The 23,569-nt window shown below is 42.7% G+C and overlaps 2 protein-coding genes across 6 annotated transcripts in view; one reads left to right on the forward strand and one right to left on the reverse strand.

The window, feature by feature from the left end:
* Nucleotides 1–2,181, forward strand: part of RTN4 (reticulon 4) — an 85,885-nt gene extending 83,704 nt beyond the window's left edge. For 4 of the 5 annotated variants that reach the window (XM_006873532.1, XM_006873531.1, XM_006873529.1 and 1 more), the window contains 4 exons: nucleotides 170–239; nucleotides 593–639; nucleotides 803–861; nucleotides 1,164–1,536. In XM_006873532.1, coding sequence (XP_006873594.1) covers nucleotides 170–239; nucleotides 593–639; nucleotides 803–861; nucleotides 1,164–1,206 — 219 coding nt within the window. In that variant the 3' untranslated portion in view covers nucleotides 1,207–1,536. Of the gene's footprint in view, nucleotides 1–169; nucleotides 240–592; nucleotides 640–802; nucleotides 862–1,163 lie in introns of all 5 variants that reach the window. The other variant, XM_006873533.1, reaches the window with a different exon arrangement.
* Nucleotides 2,182–4,183: 2,002 nt separating this feature from the next.
* Nucleotides 4,184–23,569, reverse strand: part of EML6 (echinoderm microtubule associated protein like 6) — a 443,186-nt gene continuing 423,800 nt past the window's right edge. Inside the window, exons 32-41 of the mRNA XM_006873534.1 lie at nucleotides 15,427–15,635; nucleotides 14,525–14,682; nucleotides 13,711–13,825; nucleotides 12,214–12,402; nucleotides 9,767–9,939; nucleotides 9,189–9,351; nucleotides 7,273–7,376; nucleotides 6,529–6,682; nucleotides 6,104–6,204; nucleotides 4,184–4,208 (exon numbers count right to left, since the gene is read on the reverse strand). Of these exons, the coding sequence (XP_006873596.1) occupies nucleotides 4,184–4,208; nucleotides 6,104–6,204; nucleotides 6,529–6,682; nucleotides 7,273–7,376; nucleotides 9,189–9,351; nucleotides 9,767–9,939; nucleotides 12,214–12,402; nucleotides 13,711–13,825; nucleotides 14,525–14,682; nucleotides 15,427–15,635 (1,391 nt within the window). The remainder of the gene's footprint in view (nucleotides 4,209–6,103; nucleotides 6,205–6,528; nucleotides 6,683–7,272; nucleotides 7,377–9,188; nucleotides 9,352–9,766; nucleotides 9,940–12,213; nucleotides 12,403–13,710; nucleotides 13,826–14,524; nucleotides 14,683–15,426; nucleotides 15,636–23,569) is intronic.

Below are 23,569 nucleotides of genomic sequence, written 5' to 3' on the forward strand. Positions count from 1 at the left end.
TGAAATTCTGAATTTAGACCGTTATAAGTGAAATATTCGTATTACTTTTACCAAGTGTCCGAAGTATAGGCCTCAAGTAGATCGGCATGTATATGGGGGTGCTTTTATTTGAAAATTTAGTAATGAAGAAACTTTACTTGAATTTTATAATTTTGTTATTTTCTTATAGTTTGCAGTGTTGATGTGGGTGTTTACCTATGTTGGTGCCTTGTTCAATGGACTTACACTACTGATTTTGGGTAAGTATACAAAAGTCAGTGGAATGAAAAATTGCAGAATTAAATAGACTGGGTGTAAGTTGCTCAGAGACATTACTTAAGTTTCAAAGACTGTTCCAACAGATACAGAATGGCTTTATCTAATGTTAACAGATGTAAATTCACTTAACAGCCATTGCCTGTATTTATGAAGGGTCTGATTGAAGGGCTGGGATTCCAAGCCAGGAGTGGTTCCCCAACAACAGATCCATCGAGGAAATGCTTGTGTGTGTTGATTCATTAGGGTTACTGACTGATTATATCTTGAGAGTGTTGTCAGTTTGTTCTCTAAAACACACTAGTCACTTTTAACAGTTGTCTATTTCCCTTTTCAGCCCTGATTTCACTATTCAGTGTTCCTGTTATTTATGAACGGCATCAGGTAATTTCTTAATATGGTGCTCAGTGTGTTCTGTGGGATATGCACATGTGTCTGTTCTAGCTTACCAAAGCCTTATTAAAATGGGAAATGTGATGACTCTTCATTTACTGCACCAAGTAATGGTTCATAAGATTTTCTAATAACTCCTTTTTATCTCTTCCAGACTCAGATAGATCATTATCTAGCACTCGTGAATAAGAATGTTAAAGATGCTATGGCTAAGTAAGTATTTTTAAATGGTCAACTATACAAATAATTCAAGGCTAGGTGTGCTAGACTTTGAAGACACTGCAGTATCCCATATTATAGGCTAACGAAAAGCAAATTTCGAGGGTTTCTATGCATATTTGAGGCTTTCTTTAAATCTCATTTGTGAGGATGTGGTAGCAAAATTACAGCTGATGGCTTAGCAGCTCTAGGGTATGGTGGCTTTTATAAGCCGAGTAAGTTCTTGAAGGGATGCCATTTGGAGCAGAAAACAAAATACCATTTTTAACTATTTACATTTCTCTTGCCTTTTGTAGGATCCAAGCGAAAATCCCTGGATTGAAGCGCAAAGCTGAATGAAAAGTCCAGAATAATTAACAATACGAATTCATCTTTAAAGGGGATATTCATTTGTCACATGGGGGAGGGCCAGGGAAGACTGCACCCTTGACATTGCAGTGCAGTTTCACAGATCTTTATTTTCAGCAATGCAGTGTTTGAGGAAAAATTGTCTTGACTGCCCTGTGTTCATCATCTAAGGTATTGTACGCTGCTCTGTATGGATTTAAACCGTGATTATATTTGTTTTTCTTGTGTGAGGCACTGGTGAAAGAGCTGAGGAGGCTGTATATTATTACACTTTGTCACAGGTAGTCTTGCTGTGTTTGGAGAAGTCGCAGAGAAGGTGGAATTGAAAAAAAAAAAAAAAAAACAACCTTTTCACAGTTTGTGTACTGTGTATGGTCTGTGTAGATGCAGATTTCCTGAAATGGACTGTTTAGACGAGATCATACCACTGAATACAGGAATGAGTGAGAAGGCTTGCCTTTCTGGTATGTTCTAGGTGTATTGTGAATTATAATGTTGTAGTCATTGCCAATATAAGTAAATATAGGTTATATATACATCTATATATATATATAGTATTTCACAAAGCTTAGACCTTCACCTTCCAGCTTGCCCCCACAGTGCTTGATATTTCAGAGTTGTTGGTTATTTATGTGTTTCGTTCCAAAGCACATACGCTACGAAAAGAAAATTCATTTCTAGGAGCACTACCATCTGTTTCAGTAAGAAACAATGCCATGCACATAGGACTCAGCATCAACTTCATTGCATACCCTTACTTGTATAGTTAATTTTGTCAAACTCCGAATCTATGGATGGAATTTAATGCTTCCAAGAAACTGTTTGCGAGTATCAAATGTTGTTATTATGCAAGAAATTATAAATTGAAGATTTATACCATTGTGGTTTAAGCTGTACTGAACTAAATCTGTGGAATGCATTGTGAACTGTAAAAGCAAAGTATCAATAAAGCTTATAGACTTAAAAGTATACTTGTTTCCTGAAATTGTTGCAAGTTAAAAGGATACATACATGATGGGCACACCTTGTTTCAGTCAGTGAGACTTGGCAGCTTGTGCTTTAGGAGATTTCAGCTCATGGTGCAGCAGCTGCGTTTACTTTGGAAACAAAAGTCTACAAAGAACATTTGACACATACCAAAAATGTTTTCATAATCAAATTTATTTGACACATACCAAAAATGTTTTTAAATTAGTTTTTTTTTTATACTTTGAAAATAAATTCATGCACCAATATTGTAACATATAATAGGATACAGTGCAAGATTTATGAACATACATAAAATCATACCATATAAATCTTTACAAATAAGATTTAAGAAGTTTTCTTGACACACAGACACTATTGCTCTTTAAATATAGTTGTACATATCACCACTGGTTACTTCAGTATAGATAGATCAATCAGTGTGAAGGGTCAGTAGTACAACATAAGCAGACATGGTTATCACTCAGCATCACCAGTCACATGGTTACAGGAAACAGAAGTGGGACTCATAGGGGGACTCGGATTGTGGGCCCAGCAACTTACCTATCAGTAGATTAATGTAAGGCATTAATAAACTGGTACATAGAAATAGCTGTGAGAAATCCCCTCCATTTACAAGGCTGAAGCACTGCTCGGGTAACTGTTTCTGTTCTTTAGCTGAAAAGTGCCTTGTTTCCCCTTTTCTGTAAGTGGATAACTACAAATCAAGAGCTCAAGACCCAGAATGAACCGAGTGGTTCATGTCACCACCCTTCTATTCAGCAGCGCAGATGCTGTAGGGAACTCCTCTGGTTACAATCTCTGAGCAATTGTGAACTATATACTTTTGATCAAAGATTGCCTGGGCTTAGAGGAATTAGTTTTGCAGATTTTTACTCAGATTTGACCTGTAGCTCACCTGAAAGCAAATCAGTGGAGTCAAGTCAACACCCCATGAAGGTGGTAAACCAAGGGGCATCCTTAGGTCACCCACTTGTTACCATTTTCAATTTCAACAAGAGAAATAAAAATAAGCTCATCCTCTCTTAGACCCACTTGAGCTTTTCCTCCCTGTTTTCACTTCCAGTTTGCTTTGTTTGAATTCTGTTTTGAATTTTGTGGATTTGGCACTAATGAAAGCCCACCCTAGCCCCTCCCTCCTGCACTTGTTTCTTTGCTGTGCACCTTCCTGTACCCACGATTTCTCAAGCAGGTAACTGATGTCCATCATTTTGGAAGCCTAGACATAAACACAGGACATGAGTGACAGACACTATACCTGCTGAGGGTCCTGGAGCCCTCCTCAGTTTCAAAGTTTTAGCACCAGATGTAGAAAGCAGATAATTTGTGGGAGGTGAGACAGCAGCCCACACAACTGGAAACTTTCAAAGGCACTTCATGGATATAAAACTCTGCAAATGAAACATTAAAAAACTAAGTTTCTCAACTTGTTTATACATGGCTCATTTGGTTTTTGAAAGCTAAATATGGAGAGCTGACGATTTCTATTCCTAGTACTTAGGCAGATCTAACTTAAACTGTCTTGTTCAGTTTACTTATTTGTAAAAAGATGAACATTCTTAAAGTATATAGAAACAATAGCAAAACATCTTTTGTAAAAGTTTTGATGCAAATTAAAAGCTACATATTGGTTAGAGTAACTGAGGCGTTCAATTTTGTCAGTGGGCTACCTTATCGATACAATTTTTTGTGTGTGTCAATTGTGTTAGGCTGTGGAGTTTTTTGTTTTCTTTGTCTCAGGAACAGAGGCCAGTAGTTTTAACATCTTAGAACTTGACCTTCCCTCCCTTGGCACCACAGCTTTGGAGAGTCCAGCCCATGAAAGCAGCCACTACAGTCTTCAGCACTCCGAGCCTGTGCGTCCGTTCCCGCAGCATGGCAGGCTTTTCCAGTAGTCAGTGGTGAGGGGCTTGCTTCGTCGTTGCCTCCGTGGTCACTGGGTGGTAGCAGCAGCAGCAGTAATGCAAGAGGTTTCTGGTGTTTACAGACATCGCCACACAAATACACTAAAAAGGCAGACCAAACCGTTATTTTGCACAGCTAAATGCTACACTTTCATCACGTGTCAAGAAACCATCTTGCCAAGTACTGGAGAGTCAGACTCAGGTGATATTGACCTATTTCAATTTCAAACAGCAAACCAGTGTGTGTATGCACTCATGTGCCGAAGCACTTGGCTCTTTCAGCAGCCCGAGTGTGCTGAATGTAGTCCATGAGAAGTTTTGGCAACCTACCTTCACAGTATCTCTCTTGTTAGGGTTGAAAAGCTTTTATCAACTCCACTTGAGTAAGAGAGCCCTTGCTAGTGTTTATTTAGCACAGAGCCAGGGATCAAAGCAAGCTCCTGCCCACAAAGGTCTTTAGGGACCCTGCATTTTAAGGTTCCTTCTCAGCCTTTTACACGATCAGAAGTCAGCACCTCTCCTGCACTGGGTGATCAGTCTGCTTAGGTCTCTTATTTCTAACTTGTACACAGTTTATCTGGTGCTGCTTGGAACGGGTGCTTGCATTTCACAGGGAGTGACTCGAAGTACCATCTCCAGAGTTCAAAGTCCAGCACTCCGTGGCACAGTGGGTCAGAGGTGGGGCGCTCCCAGGCAGGCTGCTGGATGTCATCCTTGAGCCATTCTCAACACAGTGCATTTGGGTGGCAAGTGGGATGAAACTGCCTTTTCCATACCCTAATTCAGACTGCTAAAAAACTTCAAGAATGCATGGATTTTTCAAGTCTTAATTGGGCTTAATAGAAAGGGCTATTCATGCTTCAAGGGAGCCCTAGTGGCATGGTGCATTTTGCTTTGGGCTGCTAACCACAAGGTCAGCAGTTTGAATCCACCAGCCGCCACTTTTTGGGACTAACAAGAGGCTTTTCTGCTCCTGTTTATACGCTTAGAGACCTTACTTAGGGTTGCCGTGAGTCAGAGTCAACTCGATGGCAGCGGGTATTCAAGCTACAATAAAGCCCCTCAACACTGTCAAGATGGAGAGAAACTGAATGGGTTAGAATGACCTCGCTCTGTCCCCCACACTCCAAGTGAAATATGCCTTAGGTGTAGGTACAGAAGACGGGCCTACTTGGGAATGTTTGAAGAGACGGGTCCTCTGGAGCAGGCTGGTAGGAGATCCTTCGGCATACACCGCATGGGAACAGTGTGCCCAGTTCACATGGAGCAGCAGTTTGAAGTCAAAAGCAGCCCTGACTCAGAGGTCCAAAAACCTGTCTGAGATTGTTACTGGCAGTGGGCCTGATAACCTTACCTCCCAGCTCATCTCTTCTGTGAAATGGGGGTAACATCTGCTTTGCTTCTTTTGCAAAGGGACTGAGCCTAATTATTGGTGTTTTGAAACCTCTCAGAGCTGTGGGTTACTCATACATCTTAAGAACTTTAGGATCCATTGGAAGTACTTAGAGGGTGTAATCAAGGCCATTCTAACCTCCTGATAACCCAACGGCACCGCGGGCACTCTACTTCAAAAGCTCTGGCTGACAGAGAACACTGGGCGTCTCACCCACCTGCCCCCTGCCTCCCTCAGCAGTGCTCAGAGTTGCTGGTCATGTGCCCTTGGCTTCTTGCCAACCCTAAGGCTGCTGTAGTTAGGACCAAGCTTGTCAGGATCTGGGTTAAGTGCTGTCGAGTTGGTTCTGACTCATACTGACGTATAGGGTTTCTAAGGAGTGGCTGGTGCATTGAAATCGCTAATCTGGCCAGGAGTCTGGTGCTTATCCTACAGCTGCGCACAAAGGACTCCAAGATCTGGGTTGGGTATCTCCAAAGACACAATACTTGGGAACTCCTTGAGTCTCACTGAATTTTCCTGTTTATGTCTTCCTGTTTATGTTCCTGGGCAGGGCTGACCCAGGGCGGGAGAGGACTCAGGGCCCCATACATCACATTGGTACCTGCAGTCGTCTCCTCCAGCGCTGACCACGTACTTGTCATCATGAGAGAAACGGATGTTCGTTACGTGAGCTGAGTGACCAAAGTAACGCTTATGTTTGGCCTGTGAGAAGTGAATGGAGACAGCTAAGACATCATGCTCCTCCTAGCAAGCACAGGCTACCTTCAGGACTCAACTCTCCCCTCCTCCCAGAACTTCCTTCACTCATGGGATTCCCATGTGGTCTAGATACCTAGAAATCAACCTTTCACTAGCAATCCTGTGTCATTTTTGCTCATCCTATGGCCATTTTTTAACCCTGCACTGTGCTTTCTCCCAGCTTCTGAGATTTTCCCTCCCAGTGGCGACAGAGAGATTCTTCTTTCCCATAGAGGGCTGTCCAGGTGTGGCAACACCCCTGCAGAGGGGTATCAGAGGATAACTCACAAATTTCTCTGTGCATGGAAAATCAAAGAGCTTCACTAGCCCAAAATCATCTCCTGTGACAACATTCAGGCCAGCATGGGTCACACATGCGCAATTGACATCAGCCTTGTCTGCGTTTCGTGGCCAAATTCCAATGACTTCATCTCCTAGAATGCTGTTCCAACAGGGAAGAGGTTAGAAAGGAGCTTGTGAAAAGCTTTCCTGCAGCCCCTCCTCTGGAGTAAGCAGGAAGAGGGTGATAGTCCCCTAAGTCAGCATGGTCATGGGGCTTTTCGGGCAGGAAAAGCATCTGTCCCTTACCTTCCACCCTCTACTTGGCCCAGCTCTGTTTTCCTTGTACCCCAGTCCATTGTCCCCCCACCAAAAAGTTACCTCCACCCTTAATTCTCTTTGCTGCTATCCTGAGTATATGTATGTTTCTGGAAGGAGAGAGGAAGGGATGCCTTCAAGCTCATAGGCTAGATGAAGCTGGTTGCATGGGTCTCTACCCATGAATTGGCAAGGTGGAGTTTATCCTGCTTGATGGCATTTCTAGCCCTCTAGCCCCTTAGCCCTGGCAACTTTTAGTACCACCTGGGCTTGGCCAAGAGGTGTGGTATGATTTCCCCAGTGGCCCTGACTCCTCTCCCTCAAAGACAAGTCTAGTTCCGCACTTCTATGTTCTCTGGTCAACCACAAACATAGGATGCCTGGGGCAACAGACTCCCTTGTGACCTTTTCCCAGGAAGTTTTTCCTTCAGTCACCTTGTCCAGGAGGCCCAGGTGATCTTCTCAATGACCATAACATCGGTTACCTGCTTCCCCAGGGGCACCTCATGCACCTGGCGCTTGTAGGCTCCTGTTGACACCTGAAAGTGGAAGGCAACCCATGTTTGGTGTGTTTTGTGCTCAAGAACATCAGTTTTGGCAAGCAGGGCCTTTCTCCCATCCCAAACTCAGTGTAAGAAACAAAGTCTGTCCAGCCAGACAGAATTCTTCCCCAAGAATAGTTCACGTGGACATAGTATTTTCCCAACCATTTTCTCAGTCTTCCAAAAAGTGATTCTCAAAGTGTGTTTTTCTAATCAATAGCATCAGCTTTATCTGGGAACTCCTTAAAAGTGCAAATGCTTGAGCTCCACTAAATCAGAAACTGTGGATAGGGCCCTGCAATCAGTTTCAACAAGGTCTGCATGTGATTCTGAGGCACAAATGCAGGTTTGTATCCATTTTCCCCAGGGCACTTACAAGGCAAGTTTCCAAATGGACAGCAGCCCATGTAGTGATTGTTGGAGTCTGGGACCTGACCCTTATTTCTCTGGGCATCTTCTGGGGGCATCAGCTTGGCCACTTGTCCTACTGTCGAGGACATCTGCCAGAAAATGGCTGTTACCTACATCTCCAGCCACTTCTCACACCCTGAAGGTCCCTCAGTCCAGCCACCCTGCTCAGTGAATGAGTCAAGATCTTTCTCATCTCATGGCCTAGCACAGATGGTCTAGGAACTGTCTCTACCCCTTTCTTGGCTAACTCCTACATATCTACATCAGATCTCAGCGTAAATGCCACTTGCTCAGAGAGGAAAGGAATCTAAATTCAGCTTGTTATAAGAAGCTCACATTACCTGGTACTTTTCCTTCTCAGCACTTAATGACAGTGCTGTACATTTTTTCATTGTCTTAGTGTGTGTCTTCTCCATTACTAAGCAAGCTCAAGAAGAGCAGGGCCAGTCCCAGGTCCATTCAAAGGTTTATCATGGTGCCTGGTTATTAAATATTTCATGAAGGAGTAAGTGAATGAATAAATGCTGTCTTCTTTCCTTTCATAATGGTTGCCTGGCTTCAGACCAGCTCACAAATGCATATACTCTGTTCTAAAGAAATAGTTTTTCTATTTTCTGCTGTGAGGTCCCAGGGTGGCCCTTTACTCTATCCCTCCCCAACTACTGGCTCTGCTGCAACCTTCTGACAACACCCACTGTCAGTCAACTAAGGTCTGGTGGCCACGTGTGGAGGGGCCATGCTATCGGGTGGAGTTTGGAATCTAAATTAAACAAATACTGTAAGAAACAAAACAAGGCTTAGGTGCAGCCCCAGAGAATTAGTGATTAGTAAACTTGGATGCATTTGAGTTACGGTGTTGGAGATGATTATTAAAGGTACCATGGACTGCCAGAAGAACACACAAATCTGTGTTGGAAGAAGTCCAATGAGAATGCTCATTAGAAGCCAAGAAAGCCAGACTTTGTCTCTCATGCTTCGTACATATTATCAGAAGGTACTAGTCCCTGGAGAAGGGCATCATGCTTGGATAAGTGGAGGGATAGCCCCTATTGTACACATAGGGTCACTGTGGGTCAGAACTTTCTGGCACCTAACAACAGCAACAACAAAACTTTGAAGGGGAGCAGGTGAAAGCAGAACGAAAAACTATGAAGGTTTGTGTTTCCTACTTTCTTCCTGAAGAACTGCTTTTACTGTTTTAAATTTGATGTTGTCAACTTTCTTAAATTCTCCAAGCCTCTGTTTCTTCATTTATAAACTAGGGAAAGGTAAAAAATACTTTAGAGTTTCCAATGAAGAGTAAATTGGAAGAGTGCCATGCTTACCATAGGCACTCAATATAGCCGTTGTTACTTATCATTATTGGTTACCACAGATACCAGTAAACATGAAGCATACCTGGATGTATTTGCTATCTGCAGAAAAATCCATCTGAATGACAAAGCTCGGGATATCTTTGCAGTAGCCAATGCGGTTCAGGCTGGTGCCCTGAGTGAGGTCATAGAAGTCAACTGTGTTTTCAGAAGAACCAACGGCCAAGAAACGGTTGTCTGGGCTGATTCTAGGGGGAAAAAAACAACAATCCAAGGATGTAACCCAGTCAGGCATGAGGTAGACTGTGGGAAAGACCTGCCAGGCCCAAAGGAAATGAGATCACACCTCGTGACTCACACGTGGTCAGCCTCTCCCTATATTCTGTGGAATTCAGCAATTTCTCTGGAAGGAAAGAAATGGTTGCTAGTGGGCTTTTAAAAACTAGTAGCATTTAACTCGTTTTTACCACGCTCGAGTGGAAATTAGTGCAGGTGTGTTAGAGAGGGCCTCTCTCTTTAATGTGTTAGAGGGTACACTTTCATAGTTTGCTACTTGAAAGAGATCTGACAACTGAGTTCATTCCATGTGCAGCCCTTCTGCAATGAAAGTTAAATGAGGAGCATACCCTCCTTCCTCTTCCCACCCAGACCACCATTATGTACCTGATATCCTGGATGGCAGATTTCCGGTCTCGTTTTTTCCCCCAAACTTTCAGGCTGTTTACCAACAAGACGACAAACTCTCCATTCTTCATGCCAATGGCTACCATCTCCCCGTCAGGGCTGTATGCCGAACACCTGGCAGCGTGGCCCAGGTTTACCTTGTTTAGCAGCTTCTACAGTGACACAAAGTAAGCTCACCTGAGCCCTTGGCCTCCTCAGTGGTCTCTAAGGGAAACCCTGCATCAGGCCACAACTGTAGTCCAATTACCCAATAATCAAGGTAAGCACAGGCTTGCTTGTGCTTACAAACACATGAAACTGTTCACTGCAGATCAGTGAAATATGCACACTGACAGTAAGTGCTGCTGAGTAGATGAGTTGGACAGCACGTTTTCATTAGGACAGCTTGGGGGACAACATGCTTTATGGCAAGCGCTGGACAATTTTTTCTATAAAAAATCAGAGTGATTATTTGAGGCTTTGAGGTCCATATGGTCCCTTTCAGAGCTATTTAACTCTTGTCATAGACCACAAAAGCCAAAGATAATACTTAAAAAAAAATGTGTGTGGTTCATTTATTGAAACAGGTAGTGGGCCAGATTTGGCCGTCCGTTGTAAATTGCCACCTGTTGTTCAGGGGAAATAGTTTGAGCTTCAGCATCTGTTGGTTCAAATCCTGAGTCCCTGCTCTGTTGCTTACTAGCTATTATTTGGGTATATTATATCTCAACTTCCATTTGTAAAGAAAAGGCAACAGTCTTGGTCTTGGCAAGGTTGTTTTGAGTACTAATGAAGGCAGGTGTAGATGAATAACAAGGAACCCTGGCAGTGCAGTGGTTAAGCGCTCAGTTATGAACCAAAAGGTTAGGTGTTTGAATCCGTCAGCTCCTCTACTAGAAAAAGATGCAGCAGTCTGCTTCCGTACAGATTTACTGCTTTGGAATTAGGATGAATGTAAAAGTGATATTCTCCCATGCAAACCCACATAATTCACAATAAAAATAAAATAAAAAGCTTACTGCTTTGGAATCTCTGTGGGGCAGAGTTCTACAGTAGGGTTGCTATAAGCCAGAACGAACATGATGGTAATAGGCAGAGTATGGTATATGAATGTACCCAAAGCCAACACTGCCATGGAGTTGGATTCTAACTCAAGCGACTGAAAGGGCACAGTAGAACTTTTTTAGGGTTTCTGAGACTAAATTTTTAGGGGAACAGACTGCCTCATGTTTATCTGCCATGTAACTTGTGGATTTGAACCACAGAACTTGTGGTTAGCAGTCCAGTGCTTAACCCACTGATGCCACCAGAGCTCCTCAACCTGGTATTTAGGAATATTTAATCAATGATAGCTACTGTTAATAACCACACACAACAATAACTATAAACACTAACTTAGAAGTATGATGTTAAGTGCTGTCAAGTTGGTTCCGACTCATAGCAACCCTATATAGGGTTTACATGGCACAGCTGGTGGGTTTGAACTGATGACCTTGTGCTTCACAGTCCAGTGCTGATCCTACAGCACCACACCAGGAGTCGAGTATTACAACCTCATTTATGCTTTTGCATGTCTGTACTGAGCAAAATATTTACTGGCCATTTTGAAATGAAGCCAAATGTTTTTAATTATTATAACTTTAAAATAAGCTTTAGTATATGGCTTTGTAACATTAATTTACCTCCCCTCACCCCTGCCTGTTTCTTGCTATTTTTACATTTTTATTCCAGACAAAACTTCAAATTGTTTTGCCAAACTCGTAAGAGAACCCTTACTGGAATTTTAACCAAAATTCTATTTACCTACTTGGGAACCTCTAACATTTAATCTTGTTTCAGTCTTCCCATCCAAGATTCTTATATATCTAGTTATGTTTTATGGGTTCTTTCATTATGGCTCATGACAAAATAATCATTCTCAGATTATTTTTATGCCAAACATATGTTATAGATTGGTATGTGTTGTTGTTAAGTGCTGTGGAGTTGGTTCTGACTCACAGCGACCCTGATATAGCACATTTCTGAGGAGCAGCTGGTGGGTTTGAAGTACCGACCTTGTGGTTAAGCAGTCTAGTGCTCATCCTACAGCACCACACTAGAACTTGAGATTGATATATAGCTAACTGGTGTTTAGACTGGGAATATATGAACGTTGTTGTTAAGTGCCGTCAAGTTGGTTTCGACTCACAGCGACCGTGTATAGGGTTTTCGAGGAGTGGCTGGTGAACCCCACTGACCATGGGGTTCAAATCTACTTTTCAGTTCAGTGCCTATCCCGCAGCGCCACACCAGGGCTTTATTATTAGGTTTCCTATCTTAATAACTGACTTGCGATTCTTCACCTTTTTTCCAGGCCCCTGCTAACGGGGCTTTGACTCTGGCTACTTGTGCCCCTTCTGGGTCCTGCTGCACTGCCTACTGTGGACATTCAAGTCCTGTCAACTCACCTTGTCAGCCAGGTCCCAGATCCGGGCAGTGCCATCATTGCTGGCTGAGATGAAGATGTCTTTGGAGGGGTGCGTGGCCAGGCCCCAGATCTCCCCCTCCATGTGTCCATCAATCAGGATGTTGGAAGCAGCATTTTTTTCACCAACTTCAATTATTTCTCCATCTTTGGTTCCCACCAAAATTTTTCCCTGTTGTAACCAAACCACCATTAGCAATTTAGGGAAAAGCCTTCAAAGGGTGTAAGTATTAAAAGAGGAAGGGCTCAGAGGTGTTTTGTTTTTAACAATGTGTCACCCATCCTTAAGCAATCTCCTCCACCTTCTGCCTTTGCCTTTCTCCATTACTGCCTCTGGGAGTGGGTGCTGCTGTGGTGCTGTGGGTTAATGTGCCAGACTGCAAAGCTGTTTGAACTGCAAGGTCGGTGGTTCAAGCTCACCAGCTGCTCCTCAGAAACCCTATACAGGGTCGCTATGGGTTGGGACTGACTCAGCGGCACTTAACAACAACCACTTATGGGAGGGTTTGGCCCCAAGCTGTCCACCCTCCAGCCTCTTCAGGAACATTTCCAGGGCCAAACTTCCTGAAGCACAGGGCAGCCAACTTCTGTTCTTGGACAGCCCAGACTTCTACAAAGTTCTTCCTTGCATACACTGACCCAGATTCCACCGACCCAGATTCTACCTTCCTGGCCTGGTAGCTTCTATAAGTTCTGCTGTCATTTCCCATTAAGTCCAGCTACCCTTGCTGATGATGGTATTTTAACTGTTTAAAAACAGCAATCCCAATTCCACATCATGTGGGCTTGAAGACAGCCCCCACCTCCACACACTTGACTACAGAAAGTAAATCCTTAGAGGGAAACAAATTCAAAAATAAAAACAAAGTATTAAATAGATGCTAAAAGATTCCTTTTACAGTACACCAGGATCTGAGGGAATTAAAAAAAAAGAAGAGGAAAAAGATTAAAGGCACACACATGTTCAGGCCCCATCCAGAGACTGATTCGGCGGCTGTAGGCAGAGCCTGGACTTTAAAAAAATCTCTATGGTTGGACTGATGTGCAGGTATGATTTGAAAAATCAAAGAGTTTGAATCAGTCACTTTGGTGATTATTGGCTCTTTACTGGCCATGTGACCTGGGACAAGTTATTTAAGATCTATGTGCTTGTAATATCTATAGAAGTGAGGTGTTGTGCAGATATCATGCATGGATGCTGGACCCAGGAAGACTGAGTAGCCCCTCTTCCCCTCCCCCTTTTCCTGGTAGAGTCACAGTTTGAATCCAGTCTGTCTGAACCCATCAAGAAGCGCCTTACCACCATGGTGTAATTTACATGTTGGAGGCTTGTTTCAAAGATTAAACAAACCAGCAGGCAAAATGCCTGGTCCAGAAGGTGCTCAACCAATGCTCACTGGGAGCCCTCCCCTATCCCAAACCCATGGGGGCAACTGGAGTCCCAATTTTGTCCTGTGGGAGCCTCTTGGGAAGAGCTCACTTTGCCACGGCACACGGAGCGCACACACTCCACCGGCTGTCCCGTCTCCAGCTGGAAGGCCCGGCAGCGCTTCATCTCCTGGTCCCACAATTTTACAGCACCTCCTTCTTTGGTCCTAAAGAAAGATGAGGAGGCATGGTGTTGTATTGTTGCTAGTGACTGCTGAGTAGGTTCTAATTCCTGGTGGCCCCATGTGTGTAGAGAACTGTCGCAAAGGGTTTTCAACACTGCTAACTGTTTTCCACCCTGGGCCTCCTACTCAGTATGTCAGTCCCACCTAAAGGCTTCCTCTAAGACCCTCAACCCAGGAGGAAGGCCCCTCTAGGGTAGCCCCTTCTTAGCACCTACTACCATAACCCCCAAACTTGTCCATTTCTAAAAGCTGCCCCTTCAGTGCAACTATCTTAGAAGGAAAGAGAATGATAACCTGAAAAAGCAGACTATATATTTACTAGGCCACAGCACTAAGAGAAACGTCTCTGTTGTCTGTACTTGTTTCCATGGCTTTTCTTCCCTCCTCTCTTTCTCACTTCCCTTCCCCCAAAGGGCTCTGTGAACTGCTGCAGACATCACTGCTGCATTCATGGATACAGCTCCTCGGCTTCTTCACTACCAGAAACAAGTACTCAATGTCTGCCTCCTCTGGAGGTTTGGACTAGGGAAACAGCTGGAGGGTCGGCGGACCCATGCCCCTGATGCAGACTATGTCGGGGGGAATAAAAAGGGGCATTTTCTCCAACTCAGATGCTTGTGTCACTGCCTCCTAAGACAATAAAGCCCAGACAAGTTTTTTCCCAGCAGAAATGTAGCTTACGGTCTCTCCTTCCCACCAGTGACGATGAGGCCATCCCGCAAGGTGGTGTACATTGTAAAGACGGGGCCTGTGTGTGCCTTGGCCACCAGCCGGACCAGGAAGTGGTCCTTCCAGACGTAGACGTCCCCATTGATGGCACCCGTGAACGTGAGGTTGTTCTGTAAAAAGAGGGGCATCTTCCATACCAGAGTCCTGGCTTTTTAGGGGCTCCCTGCCCTGTCCCCACTCTGCGCTAAGGAGCCAGAGCTAGCATTGGGAGGAAAGGTAAAAACCTGGTCAATCTGATCTACTGCATGTAGGGAAGGCAACATGATTTTCAGAAAAAATCACATTGATCTGGCTTTGAAATCCTGTATACTTTGGGCCTTTGCCTTCCACATGGAGCCTGGGTTCCTATTAAAGTGAACTGCTATTCTTTGAGAGCATACTGCTGCCTCGTCTACTGATGTGGATAAATCCACACTTGGGAGGTCAAGAGCTGACCAGGTCCCCAGATGTCCCCAAAGAGAGTTTCCCTTTCCTGAGGGCACGTTAGAAGTGGTGCCTTCTGGGATTTGTGGAGATTTGGGAGGAAATAGAACCACTATCTAGAGGTGGAAACCATTCTTAGCTACCTTTGGGGCTTCTAAGTCCGGCATCTGCTTCTGGAATAATCAGCATCCTCTAAACAGGGTATCCTACCTTTTCCAGTGAACATTTTGAAGAAAACAATATGAACAACTCACCCACCATCTGGGAAGGGAAAGAGAGGCTAAGGAAGGGAAAGAGAGGCTGCAAATAAGCCAATAGAGGCGACAACGTGGACATGGCTTTCTTGTTTGTTTGCAGCTTCATGGTTGCCTCATCCTGCTCCCACCCCCATGTCCAGGGTCAGGGTCCCCTCCCAGGAAGCAGTAACTCACAGCACCAAAAGCCACGGACAGCATCGTCTGCATCTTGGCAGCCTCCATGGACCCAATGACCCCTTTCTTGTACAGCAGGGCACTGCCTGCCAGGGTCCAGAACTTCATATGTTTGACCCCAACAGACACAAACTGTGTGTCCGAATCAGGGCGAAATTCTACCACAAATATTCGCTCCAGGTGACCTCCCCGGCTGGCAATCTTGGCACCTGTGTGGATGAGAGGATCAGATGAGGTGCTGTTCCGAGCAGCCGGTTAGGCCAGGGAAGCTGCCTCCAAGGCCATTCCCTTCCCCAAGGCTCAGAACCCCCACCACTGTTGTTCCTTTATCAGCAGCCCATCAAATATGGCCCCCAAAGTAAGAGAGGTGCCTGGATAATTCCCAAAGTCCTAGGGGCTGCTACTCAAGCTCTTAGCCCCACACCTAGACATCCATGAAGCAGGAAATGATGGCCCAGGAAATGGAAGTTTCCAGATATGGAAACAAAGGTAAATGACTTAAGGGCATTCCCCATCTCCTCACATCCAGTCTCTAAAGCCATGGAGGATTCACCCCTCTCCTAGAGGAAGCCAAACCCTACCCTAGAATATCATACTATTTCTTTAGACAGTTACCTATTTTTAATTTGTCTCAGATTGTCTGCTTTTATTTTTAAAGAGTCCCCACATTTCTTATAATTTTCAAAGTTTTGGATTTAAAGATGTGACTTTTCCTATATAACTACTAGCCTTCCCTCTAACTCCATTTATGTTTTTATTTTGTAACTCTGAATGATCTTCATTTTTGTTGTTGAGAATGTTGTGGTGGTGGTTAGGTGCTGTTTAGTCAGTACCAATTTATAGCAAACTTATGCACAATATTGCTCAGTCCTGTGCCAACCTCATAACTGTTGCTATGCTTGAGCCCACTGCTGCCGCCACTGTGCCAATCCATCTCACTGGAGGGTCTTCCTTTTTTGCACTGACTCTTACTTTACCAAGCATGATGTTCTTCCCCAGGGATTCATCCCTACTGTAATATGTCTGAAGTATGAGAGAGTAAATCTGTACAGCCATTCTAAGGAACATTCTGGCTGTACTTCTTCCAACACAAATTTGCTTGTTTGTTTTTTCAGCAGTCCATGGTACTTTCAATATTCTCTTCCAACACCATAACTCAAATGCATCAATTCTTCTATGGTATTCCTTATTCACTGTCTAATTTTCACATGCATATGAGGCTATAGAAAATACCATGGCTTGGATCTGTTGCACTTCAGTCCTCAAACTGACATCTTTGCTCAACACTTCAGAGAGATTTTGTATAGCAGATATGACTAGTGCATAATGTTTGATTTCTTGACTGCTGATTCCATGAGTGTTGATGGTTGGTCTGAGCAAAATGAAATCTTTGATAACTTCAATATTTTCTCCAGTTATATGGATGTTATTAGTCCAGTGATGAGGATTTCTGGATTCTTTACATTCACTGAGGTGCAACCCCCATACTGAACTGAAGGCTGTGGTCTTTTATCATAATCAGTAAATATTTAAAGTCTTTGCTTTCATCAAGCAAGGCTGTATCATCTGTATACCGTAAGTTAATGAGTCTTCCTCCAATCCTGATGCCCCATTTTTCTTCATATAATCCAACTTCTTGAATCATTTGCTCAGCATTCAGATTGAGTATGGCACACACTTTTTCCAATTTTAAACCATTCAGTGTTTCCTTGTTCTGCTTGAACAACTGCCTCTTGGTATATGTACAAGTTCCTCCTGAGCACAATTAAGTGTTCCAGAATACTCATTCTCCGTAATATTGTCCACAGCTTGTCATGATCCACAAAATCAAAAGCCTTTGCATAGTCATTAAAGTCATTTGTATTCTCTGCTTTCAATCAAGTGATATCCCTCATTCCACATTCCCATTTGAATTGGGCTTGAATCTCTGGTAGTTCCCTATCAATGCACTGTTGCAGCTGTTTTTGAATTATCTTTAGCAAAATTTTCCTTGAAAGCGATATTAATATTATCTGATGATTTCTGCATTCCGTTGGATCACTTCTCTTTGAAATGGGTGCAAATATGAATTTCAATCAGTTGGCCAGTTGGCATAGATGAGTGAGTGCCTCCAGTGCCCACATCAGTTTGTTGAAAGATTTCAACCTGTATTCCATCGATTTCTGGAGCCTTGTTCTTCGCTAATGCCTGCAATGCACCTTGAACTTCTTTGTTGGCACTTGATCACATGCTACCTCTTGAAACGGTTGGACATCAACCATTTCTTTTTGGTACAGTAACTCTGTGTATATACCTTCCATCTTCTTTTGATGCTTTCTACATCATTCAATATTTTGCTCATAGACTCTTTCAATATTGCTAGTCCAGGCTTGAATTTTTTCTTCATTTTCCTCAGCTTGAGACATTTTGAGTGTGTTCCTCCCTTTTGGCTTCTAACTCCAGGTCTTTGCACATTGCATTATAATATTTGACTTTGTCTTCTCAAGCTGCCCTTTGAAATTTTCTATACAGCTCTTTTACCTCCTCATTTCTTCCAATTGCTTTAGCATGCATCTCTGTGCTGGAAAGAGTTTCAGAGTCCCTTCTGACATCCATTTTGGTTTTTTCCTTCTTTCTTGTTTTCTTTTCACAGATGTAGTCAATTTGATTTCTGTGTATTCCATCTAATGAGGTCCATGTTGTTTTAAAAAGGTATTTGCAATGAAGTGGTCATTGGTCTCACAAAATTCTATCATGCAATCTCCAGCATCATTTCTATCATCCAGGCCATATTTTCTGAATGATCCTTCCTCTGATTCCAACCTTTGCATGCCAGTCACCAACAATACAAATTGATTGCATATTTTGTCTATTTTCGATTGAAGAAGTTTGATGAATTCTTTAATTTCATCACTGACTTTAGTAGTTGGTACATAAATTTGAAAAATAGTTGTATTAGTTGGTCTTGCTTGTAGGCATGTGGATATTATCCTATCACAGTCAGGGTTGTACTTCAAGATGGATCTTGAAATGTCTGAAATGGTCTTTTCCATGATGAGTGCAACGCCATTCCTCTTCAATTTGTCATTCTAGCCACAGCAAACCACATGATTGCCAGATTCAAAATGGCCAATACCAGTCCATTTCAGTTCACTAATGCCTAGAATATCAATGTTCATGGATGCCATTTCATGTTGACAACTTCCAATTTTCCTAGATTCCTTCTTTGTACATTCCATGTTCTGATTATTAATGGATATTTACAGCTGTTTCTCCTTATTTTGAGTTGTGCCCCATCAGTAAATGAAGGTCCTGAAAGCTTTACTCCCATTCATGTCACCATGGTCAATATTACTTTGAGGAGGCAGCTATTCCCCAGTCATATTTTGAGTGCCTTCCAACCTGAGGGGCTCATCTTCTGGCACTATATCTGTCAATATTCAGATGCTCTTCATCATGTTTCAATATTCAGTATTCTGATGCTGACAGTGTTCCACTGCTATTCGTAAGGTTTTCAATGACTAAATATTCATTCAGAAGTAGTCCGTTTTTCCTTCTTCCTAAAGGAGCTCTGGTAGTGTTGTGGTTACAAATTGGGCTGCTAACCTCAGTGTCAGCAGTTCGAAACTACCAGCCGTTCCGCAGGAGAAAGATGAGGCTTTCTGCTTCCATAAAGATTAAGAGGCTCAGAAACCCTATGCAGGGTCGCTATGAGTCAGAACCGACTCCATGGCACATAACAACAACAACAATCTTAGTCTGGAAGCTCAGCTGAAACCTGTTTACCATGGATGACTCTGCTGGTATTTAAAATTCCTGTGGTCTAGCTTTTAGAATCACAGCCGCACAAGCCACCACAGTATGTTTGACAAACTGACAGATGAGTGGTGTTGAGAATATAATTCAACAATTCCACATATAAGTGCAATTCATTGACATTGATTCTATTCTTTAAGTTGTTCAACCAATCTCACTCTCCTTTTCTAAATCATTCCTCCTCTATTAACATAAACTCACTGCCCACTAAGGTTCTCTCTAATCTTTTGTGTTACTGTTGAATATTTGATCCCATATAAATAGATCCTAGTGTGGCTCTGTGATCAGCACTGGACTGCTTACCACAAGGTTAGCAGATCACACTGATCAGCGGCTTCTCAGAAACCCTATACAGGGTTGCTGTGATTCAGAACAGACTCGACGGTGCTTAACAACAAACAACAGACCGATCTTAATAGAGCATAATGTTCAAGGCAGACACTTTTTTTACTAGTTAAGCTAAACGATTGCTTGGCTTATGTTTTCATTGTCTCCTGGATCTTATCTTCATCAAATTCCAATTCCATCATTTACTTGTTGGACAACTTGGGAACACGTTATTAAACCTTTTTGTTCCTCAATTACCTGACCTGTAAATAGGGATAATGATTGTTGATATTGGATGTGGAGTCCTTTTTGACTCATAGGGATCCTTTGCAATAGAGAAGAACTGCCCCATAGGGTTTTCTCTGCTTTAATCTTTACCAAAGCAGATCAGCAGTCTTGCTTCCAAGGAGCCATTGAGTGGGCTCAAATACCCAATCTTTTGGTTAGCAGCTACTGTTTGTACCACCAGGTTTCCTTAGGGATGACAATAGTTCCTATTTTATAATGTGTTGTAAAGAATAAATAAACTGCTAAGTGAAGCCCTTAGAACAGTACCTGGTATAGGGAGTATTGCCTAAGTTTTAGTTAAGATTGTTAGCACTCTCTCAGCTCCTTTTAAAATCTTTTGACTTCTAGATTTTTAGCTTGTAGCTTAACCTGCATCTATTTTGATCATATTATTTTTCAGTCCTTGAGTTTTTTTCATTTTATTTTAGACTTCTATCAGCTTTTCTTTAAATCTTCTTTTACTTCCATTTGTTAGGTCTAATTTCTTACTTGTCAAGCCCTCTCTTTATTGCTCACTCATAAATGAAGGGGCTTTAAAAAGTGTGGAAAAATGGAATGAGAAGATAATGAAATTTAGCAGTGTGGTGACAGGGGTGCTTAGCCCATGTGGGCTGTAGTCTTCCCTTGTTGTTGTTATAAAGTGCTATCGAGTCAGTCCTGACCCATAGTGACCTGGTATAGGGTTTCCAAGGAGCCAATGGTGAGCTTGAACCGCTGACCTTACAGTTCAAATTGACTTTTCAGGCCAGTGCATTAACCCACAGTGCCACAAAAGGACTCCAGCCTTCCCTTAGATGCTAAGACTGACTGAGAAACTCCCAGTTACCAACCCTGGCCTATAATCCTCTCTCTACAGATGGAACACTTGACTTAGTTTAAGATACCTCACTGCCTGGGACTCAGGTTTTAAAATTCATGCTCTCCCAGGACAACATACACAAATTTAAAAGATCAACAACAGAGAGAAAACATTTACAGTGCTTACAAGAGACAGAAGATCAATCACTGAACTCTTACAAATCACAAGTAAAAGACAGGCAACCCAAACAACCCTGCCACCCCTAGTAGAAAAAGGATTTTAACAGGTGAATTACACTAAAAGCAATAAAAGGGCTCAGTAAAGAGATGAAAAGGGGATCAATTTTACTAGTCATGAAGGAAATGTAAAATAACAATGAGAAATGTTTCTTCTAATTCACTGGGTTTTTGTTGTTATTTTTATCACTTTCCTTTAATCACATGGACACTTCTTGTTGTAGAGACACCTGTTTCCCTCTTTGCTTTAGCTTTTCTAAATTAAAGAAAAATTTTTACAAGTATCTAGGACCTAATGATATGCATTTTATGTAATAAGCTCAATGTTTACTCCATTTTATTTTACTCTTGCCTACATACATACACAAGGAGCTCTGGGAGCGTAGTGGTTATGAATCGGGCTGAGAACCTCAGGGTCAGCAGTTTGAAATTACCAGCTGTTCCGCAGGAGAAAGATGAGGCTTCCCGCTCCTGTAAAGATTTACAGCCTTGGAAACCCTGTACAGGGTCAATATGAGTCGGAACCGACTCCACGGCACATAACAACAACATACATACACACACACCCCTAAGTTTATAAGAAAAAGATTCTCTAACAAATGAAAAATGAAAATATGCTCTCCAGTGATAATTAAAAGCATGGTGGGTCTGTACAATAAGCACTAGACTGCAAGTGACAAGGTCAGGGCTTTGTGCCCACCACTCACTCCGCAGGAGAAAAATGAGGCTTTCTGCTCCTGCAACGATGTATATAGCCTTGGAAACCCTATACAGGATCACTACGACACATATTACTTATCTGTAAGGAGGATTTGAAATAAAGAAAAAGCCATATGGGAGGAGTAAGAGAGAAGACATGACATGACCACCATCCTATCAGAAGAGGGGGTGGTTGGTTATAGCCTGTTAGACTCCATCTTTGGCTCAGAACCCTTTGTACAGATTCAAGTGCTGCCTCCGACAAAAACAATGGGAAAAAGTTACCCTCGAGTAGGCTTCTCTTCTCCCTGGGAGCTTGTTTAACCCTTTTGTGACCCATGGGACATGTTCATCTTTGTTTTCCACCTCTTGGGTTTAGTGGGAAGCTATTATTCCACTTTCAGTGTGTGCTGACATCTGATGGGGGCCTGTATAACTGTGAATCTGAAGAAATGGGCCTCATCTAACCAATTCAAGCACCAGAGATCTCTTGGGACATATGTGCCCCACTAATGGTGTCAACATCCATATTGCCTCAGAAATTTCTTCTCATTTCATTCAAAATGCCTTCAATTACTGCAACAGAAAACAATCCAAAGCAGAACATATTTAGGCCTTGAAAGCATTACAGATTTTGATTGTGCCAATCCTCGCTTGGGAAGTCAGAGTAAACAAAAGCCTAGGCAGGACCACGGCCAGTACTGCCCAGAGGACAGATGGACAAGTGAGAGAATGAACCTGAGCAGGAAAAGGCCAGAGTGCCCAGGAGGCCAACGTGGTCACCTTCTTCTAGGAGGAGACTTGGATCCGGTTACTGTAGAGGGCAGAGTTAGTACCACAGGAGAGAGGCATCTTGAAAGTTATGCTCTCACATTGGAAAGAGCTATAAACGAGAGTTCCCCAACAGTGGATGGGCTGTCTTATGAAGTGATGAGGGCCACATCCCTGAAAATATTCAGGTAGAGGATGGAGCTCAGCCTGTCAGGAAGCAGTGGGAAGAATGTCTCTGTGGGATGGATCCTAAGTGGATGGAATGACCTCCCTAGTCCTGCCAACCGTAGGATGAGTCTAACTTGGAAGATGCTCCATTGCTCAGCTAGAGCGGAGTTTGCACAATCAGCTGGCCTCTCAACATCACAAGGAATGGAACTTGCATCCTCAAGACACTGATCATGGGTGATGAAGACACACTCTACTGTGTGAGCAAGAAGATGTGCTTTCCTAGAATCATTATGGATCCAGCTACTTCCTGCTAGGCCATGATGAGGGAGTCTCATCATGAAAGTCTGCAGGCCATCAACCAATGTTTTCTCCTATGGGGACTCATGATGCTCATCTCTTTGCAGTGCCCTCTCACTACCCTCAGTGGGATGAAGCGGAGGTAATGAGACTCTGTGCGAGCCTATCTCAGTGTGCCCAGGAGATAGGCCATCCAGTTGGAGCCATACCTCATTAATGTCCTAACTAATTAGATCTACTTTCACTAGAGTGGTGTCTGACCTGAGAATATACTCTGAAGATTGCATGACTTTCATTCTAAAATGACCATCAATATAAATATAGTAACAGTTTTTTTTGTTTGTTTGTTTGTTTGTGTGTGTGTGTGTGTGTCAGAAGGGCAAAAAATAAATTGTGCTACATTAAATTAAAGCAACCAAGGCATTCGATTTACATTAATAAGGAAATAAAGCAAATAAAGTCCATTGCAAGTAATAATTACCAGTAAACCTTAATTGTAACATTAACCCCATTTCAAAAAAAACCCAAGTGCAAAATAAAATATTAAAAGTGCTTCCAAATCAAGGACCTAAATGTGAATCCCAGAATTATGAAGGTCATCAATGAAAAATTCGGGACAAATGGGAATACATTGACTACAAAATATTTTGGAAACCACACAAACAAAAATAGACAAAATAGATGAGTGGGACATACTAAAAATTAAAAACTTATGCACATCAAAAGATTTCACCAGAAGAGTAAAAAGGGAACCTACAGA

This window comes from Chrysochloris asiatica, unplaced genomic scaffold, assembly GCF_000296735.1.
Source record: "Chrysochloris asiatica unplaced genomic scaffold, ChrAsi1.0 scaffold00245, whole genome shotgun sequence".
NCBI classification, from domain to species: Eukaryota; Metazoa; Chordata; class Mammalia; order Afrosoricida; family Chrysochloridae; genus Chrysochloris; species Chrysochloris asiatica.